Source organism: Tupaia chinensis, unplaced genomic scaffold (assembly GCF_000334495.1).
Source record: "Tupaia chinensis unplaced genomic scaffold, TupChi_1.0 Scaffold143646_1, whole genome shotgun sequence".
NCBI lineage: Eukaryota > Metazoa > Chordata > Mammalia > Scandentia > Tupaiidae > Tupaia > Tupaia belangeri.
In genome coordinates this window covers 982,192-988,865 of record NW_006203494.1, presented here as the reverse complement: position 1 = coordinate 988,865, position 6,674 = coordinate 982,192, and the positions used below count along the sequence as shown (strand labels likewise).

Sequence of the window (6,674 nt, the reverse complement as noted above, 5' to 3'; positions counted from 1 at the left end):
CCCCGCCCACCTGCCCCTTAAAGTGCCGCCCCCCAGGCCGCTGATGGCCTGGGGGTGAAGGGGCTGTGCGTCCAGGGCCGAGAGAACAGGGCTATGGTGGCTTGGCCGTCTCCTGAAGGACGGTGATTGCTCTCCCCACAGGGCACACACGTGCCCTCCTGCCAGGCCCAGGGCCCTGCCCTCTGTGTACCCCTAGGGCGGGCGAGCTGAGGGACGGGCGTCCCATGGACCCTGGTGTGCCGGTCCCGTGTCACGACAGACCGGAGGGCCCCGTGAGTCCTTTGCAGTTTGCGGGCACAGCGCCGGGTCCTGGGTCGGAGTGAGCCCGGTGGGCCCCCAGTGCTGGCTGGCACTGATGCAGACACAGCGGGGCACACGGCTGCGCGGAGCCCATGGGCCCTGCCGCCCCATTGGGGACCTGTGTTCTCAGGGCAGGCCTCGCCCCTGCCACCAAGGGAGCCGGCCCCATGGCCCCTCAGCCTCCCCCGCCCCCTCTGCAGCTCCTGCTCCCAACGCAGAGAACTGGAGTGTTCAGAGAACTGGAGTGTTCGTCCTGACCTTATTATTTGCTAATTGCTTGAAGCACACAATTAGCACCTAATTAACATAAAAACAGAACTTTAGCACTCAGAAGGGTCCCAAAATTATCTAGATCAACCCACTCTTTTAGGAGAGAAAAAAATAAGATGGAAGGAGTGATTTGCCCAAGGTCACCCAGCCAGAGACAGAGGGACAGACCCAGGATGGGAACCAAGACTGCAGTCCCTGCTGGCTGTCACCAGCTCTCATGGCCCTGTGGTGAGGCTCGGCCTCCCATCTGTCCTGACGCCTGACTCCTCGACCCTCACAGCAGCCCCAGGAGGCAGGCGGAGGGTCTGTGAGTCTGCAGACAGCGTCTGCCCCGTCGCTCCCCCGGTGTGGGCCCAGCTCATGGGTCTCGGAACATGGACGCCCTTTGATTTTCTCCTCAGTTAGGAACCTGTGTAGCCAATAGTTTTTTTTTTTTTTTAATTAATAAATAGTGATTTATTTATTTATTATTATTTTTTTTGAAATTTCAACCAGACAGACAGAAGAGAAGTGAGAAACCAAGCCACCAGGCCTGGGACTTGAACTCACGTTGGTCTTGCGGGAGTTTGGCACTTTCACCACCGTGCCACCTGCTGGCCCCCATAGGGGCTCCCTGGAGGTGTAGGTGGCAGAGCACCCTTCTAAGCAAACTCCCATGCCCGCGTGGCCTGCGTGGCCCCTCCGGCCAGTCTCCCAGCACTCCCACCTGGTCATGGTCGACATCGGCGTCTCCTGTGATCACAATTCTCTTCTCAATCCGGGTCTCGGAGATCCCGCCCTTCACGGTCTGGGGCCAAGAGGAGGCAGACACGTGAGACCAGGGAGGTAACAGAATGGCAGGCGTGATCCGAGCGCAGTGCACCTGCAGCCGATCCGCCCGGGACCCAGCCCGCAGGACCGGGCCGAGCTGCTACACAGAGGCTCTGCGTCCTCGTCTCCCGATGCAGGACATCCGGCAGGGGGCGGACAGCTGTCTCCCTGCCTTCTCCTACACGTTTTCCTTGATTACTTTTAAGAAGAAAAAGAAATCGGGACCTACGGTTGGTGTAATGGCTTTGTCGCTGGACTCTCACGTAGTCGACTGAGGTTCGAGTCCCGGGCCCGGTGGCTTAAACTCACGCCGGGCACACATGTGTGTGCGTGCCCAAGATCCCGAGAGGAGAATGGAGAAGGGATTGCGGCATGACCATCCCTGCTGGGGAGTGATTTCTTGCTTTCTGTCTCTCTGTCTCTCTCTGTCTCTGTTTGGTGAGCGTATGCGCCCTATAGCGAAAACCTCTCAAAAAAAAAGAAAAAGAAATCAAGAGGCTATGAACAAAAATGCTACACAGCTTGAGCTTGCCCCCCCCCCCTTTGAAAAAGTTTTTCCAGGGACCGGCAGTTAGCGTAGTGGCTATGTCGCTGGACTCCCACGTAGTTGACCACGGTTCGTGTCTCGGACCCAGTGGCTTAAAACTCACGCCAGGCGTGTGTGTGTGCGTGCCCAAGATCTCGAGAGGAGAATGGAGGAGAAGGGATTGCAGTGTGGCCATCCCCCCCGGGGGGTGATTTCTCGCTTTCTGTCTCGATCTCTCTCTTTCTGGAGAGTGCATGTGCCCTAAAGCAAAAACTTCTCCAATTAAAAAAAAGAAAATGTTTTTTCATATTATTGATGTGAAAGGATTTTCCAGGCCCAGCGGGTGGCCTGGTGGTTAAGGGTGCTGGACCCCCACATGGCTGACCACGGTTTGAGTCCCGGATGTGGTGACTTTCTCTCTCTGTCACTCTCTGATCAAATTTTTAAAAAATAAAAGTTAAATAACATAATTCTTTTTAAAAAAAGGATTTTCAAATAACATCCTGAGGGCGTGAAGCTCCCCTTCGGAGAGCTGAGGAGACCGAGGTCTAGACACACTGGGAGCCGGCCAGGGCCAGGGTCTCTGACTGAGAAGCGACGCACTCGCTCTAGTGCTAAAGCGAATGTGGAGTGTCTCTGACCGGCCTGGGGTAGCCCCTCCCGCACCCCACAAAGCACAGTCTCCCAGTATTTCAGTGTGTAACCTGCGGTCTCCACGGCGTGGAGCCCTATCAGACTGGAGTAGGATTTCTGGCTTGGAAATATGGCTGCTAACACCACACGGTTCATGCCCACAGAGAGCTTTCTCTTTCTGCCCCAGAGAGCGCGGGGTGGGGGGGGGCCAGAGAGGCAGGTCTCCCCTCGGGACCCTGGAACCCTCTGGCCCTCAGGGATGGAGGAAAGCCCGCCCGCCCTGCACCCCGGCGCCGGCCGGCTATACCTTGGTGATCTGGGTCGTGGTGGTGCTGCTGGTGGTCTCAGAAGTGATGGTCTGCGCTGTCAGCAGGACTCCGGGGTCCAGGTCCCCACTGCGGTCGTCGGTCTGCGGGAGAAAGTGTCATCAGGAAGCCGGGGACTGGGGGCAGCCAGAGCAGGCAGCTGGGACCCTGGCCGGCCGATGTCTGCTGTCTCCCTTCACAGGGCCTCCTGAGCAGAGTGCAGACGCTGAGCACCCTGGCTGCCAGTGCTGGCCCGGACAGCTCTGCCCACCCCCTTCTCTCCCGTCCCAGGCTCACGCTGTCCTCGCACACCAACACCCCCAGGTCAGAGGTGCTCTGGGGACTCTGCTCATCAGCCCCCAGACGGCGAGCGGGAGCCACGGTCCCTGGCCACGTCAGCACCCTCTGATCTGTGACACCCAGATGTCAGCCTGGCTGGCGGCTCAGAGCTCCTGGAGGGAGGAGCCGTTGTGCCCTGCTGGACGCTGGCTTGCCCTCTCAGATCTGGGGCTCCCCCTCCCCCTCTCAATAAATAAAAGACGACGGGGCCTGCAGGTGGCAGAGCAGTTCTGTCGCTAGACTCCCACGCGGACGGCCATGTTCGCGTACGAATCTGGGGCCTTGAAAATCATGCTGGGCGCGTGTGCTTGTGTGCCCGAGAAGAGAAAGGACTGCGGAGTGGCTGTCCCCCTGGGGAGTGATTCTCATTTTCCCTCTCCCTGTCTCTGTCACTCTCTCTCTCCAGCGAGTGCGCACGCCCTATGGCAAAAGCCTCTAAAAAAGGAAATAAATAAAACCAAATCAAACGAAGCCCCCACGAACAAACTTGGTAGCAGAGGTGGGTACGTTCTCAGTGCTGGGGCAGTGACAGCGGGTCAGAGCAGAGGCGTGCGGCCACCCTCCCCCGGCCACAGTGGCCGGCCCGGCGCCGCGGCTCAGTGCCCGAGAGCTCCCACACCTGTGTGACACGCACATCGCCCCGAGGGGCCGGTGTGACCTCGGCCGGGAAGGCACGGGAGTTCTGGGTCCGAGGGAGGGATTTCTAGAGCAAACTGGGAAGAGTCAGGGACTCTCAGCCATCTCCCTGTAACTGAGGCAGGCAGAGGTGGGAGCCGGTGAGGTGGGAAGCGTCCCTTTCCGAGAAGGTGGGGAGCCTGGCCCTGCCCTCCGGTGTCTTGGCTTCTCCGTGCAGCATCTCCGATGATGGCCTCCTTTCTCTTCCTGCGGACAGGTGCGATTCTCAAACCACATGGCTTGTGCAGGCAGGGTGGGCCTCAACGCAGGCGTCACGTGTGCCCGACCCACACATGCTGAGCGTCAGGGGCACTGGGGTGCATGGGGAGGCAGGCTCTCTCCCTTCCCAACCCGAGTCCCGTCCCCGTCCCCTCCACAAGGGCCATTTCTTTTCCATTTTTGTGGTTTTTAAATAGCTGTTCAGAGACATTGCACACGGCTCCGCACACACACGGCTCCGCACACACAGCTCTGCAGACGCACGGCTCCGCAGACGCACGACTCCGCGCACGCACGGCCCCGCATACACACGGCTCCGCACACACGACTCTACACACACAGTTCCACAGACGCACGGCTCCACAGACGCACGGCTCCGCACACGCACAGCTCCGCAGACACATGGCAGAAGGACCCCCACGCCCTCGGCCCACACTTGCGCCTTGACCTGTGCATCTCACACGGCTGCCACCTGAAGCTTTTTTTTTAAGAGGTTTTTTTATTAGGGCATGTGCACTCCTAGGGGAGAAAGGAGGGTGGGAAGAGAGAGAGAGACGGTGATAGGGAAAGTGAGAAATCACCCCAGGGGGGATGGCCATGCCACAGACCCTTCTCCTCTATTCTCCTCCTGGGATCTTGGGCACGCACGCACATGCACCTGCGTGATTTTCAGGTCACTGGGTCTGAGACTCGAACGATGGTCGGCCACGTGGGAGTCCAGTGACATAATCACTACGCCATCTGCTGGCCCCCACCCGAAGCTTTTTACACTGGCCCACAGCATGGCCATGGCCAGTGCGCTGGAATCTAACTGCTCCCACTGGCGGGTCAGGTTGTCTTGGTGTGGTGCCAGACCCCCCACCTGCCAGCTGCCTCAGAGGGCCCCCCCAGGCCCCCTGTCTCGCCCCTTCCAGGCCCTTCACCACCAAGCCCCACACCCCATCCCTGGCCCCCTCAGCCTACGCCTCGAGGCTGCAGGAACACGAGCACACGCACACGGCTGCACACGCTCCCCAGACGGTAGCCTTCACTGCGACTTTCACCCGAGAGCCAGGGGGAGTCACTAGGGACCTGCCAAATGTCGTTCCAGCTCAGGCCCGTGACAGAAAAGGCAGACACAGGTCCACGCTCGCTAGCCCCTTCCCCAGCCAAGGAAACGGAAGTGAGGGACAGGCCAGCAGGTGGCCTGTGGACTTCTCGCCCGTGGGGATGGCCATGCCACACTCCCGCCTCCATTTCGGGATTCCGGGCACACACATGCACCTGGCGTGTTTTTCAAGCCGTCAGGTCTAGGACTTGAACCAGTGATCTGCTAGATGGAATCCAGCAGCCTTAGCCCCCAAGTAGGCCTTCTAATTGCCAAGCTACGCTCTTGGAGAAGGGGAGGTGACACCCCCAAGCTGCGGGACATGGGAGGCACTGAAAAGGCATATATGGGGGTGCCCAGCCAGGACCCCTACGGCTTCCGCCATCTGGGTTCAGCCGCGATGCCCCCCCACCGCCCCAGAGTGGCCTCTCCTGCACCCCCACTGTCTGACCGCACCCCCTTGCATCTCTTCCTGCACAGCTGTGGCCTGTGGCCTGCTGGAGCGCAGGCGGCACGGCTTGGCTGACGTGCACGCGAGGCCCCGAGAGGCCCCGAGAGGCCCCGAGAGGCATCCCTGGCAGAGGGAGATTTCTCCTACTTTGGCTTCTGTGAGTAAAAACATGAAAAATGGCTCAATATAGACCCATTCTAGTCCTTTCAAATTACCAAAAAAGGGGAGATTTTACAGAAGTAGGAAGTGTCCACTTTGACAGCTCCAACGGCACCACGAGGCAGACAGTGGCATCGTGGCAGGGAGCGCGGGCGCAGGCTCGTCAAGAGCTCGTCCGAGTCGGCGGGTGTCAGAGCTGGGCCTGCAGCTCCGGGCTCTGTGAGCAGAGCCTGCCTCCCACCACCACTCGGCCTGTCTCCCTGCACTGGGTGGGCGGGTGTGAGCAAGCAGACCCAGGGCTGTCCGTCCTTCCGTCCCTCCTTCCTCCCTCCCTTTTTCTTTCTTTCTAAGAGGTTTCTGTCTTAGGGTGCACAGGGGAGAGTGAGAAACCACCGCCCCCAGGGGATGGCCACACCCCAACCCCTCTCCTCCCAGGAGCTCAGGCAGACACACATGTGCCCGGTGTGATTTTGAAGTCCCCTGGTCCGGGACTCGAACTGCGGTCGGCCATGTGGGAGTCCAGCGACATAACCACTACCTCATCTGTTCCAACAACTTTACTTTTAGTAAGTCTTCTCAGACACCCTTCGGTCAGTACTCGCTTCCAGAGAGAACTCTCCGGAAACACCTGGGGCTATCAGCAGCGAATGGCCGGAAGCCCTCCCACTGGCCTGGCCTCCTACCTGGGCAGCCTCGTAGGTGATGGTCCTGGTCTCCGTGTGGACAAGAGGGACGTCCTTGGTCGGGATCTCACCCTTGGCCGCACTGGCCGTGTCCGAGATGGTGACCGTCTGCGTCTTTACCAGGGGCGGCTGTAAGGCAGCAGAGTGGTTATGGGCCTTCCGCCGCCGAGAGCCACCTTCTGACACTGACCTGATCCCAGGCCTGGCGCTAATCAAG

General features: G+C 59.6%; 1 protein-coding gene across 1 annotated transcript in view; it reads right to left on the bottom strand.

The window, feature by feature from the left end:
- Positions 1–6,674, bottom strand: part of EPB41 (erythrocyte membrane protein band 4.1) — a gene marked incomplete in the record, with an annotated part of 98,272 nt that overhangs the window by 4,635 nt on the left and 86,963 nt on the right. Inside the window, 2 exon segments of the mRNA XM_027766723.1 lie at positions 1,277–1,357; positions 2,847–2,948. Coding sequence (XP_027622524.1) covers positions 1,277–1,357; positions 2,847–2,948 — 183 coding nt within the window.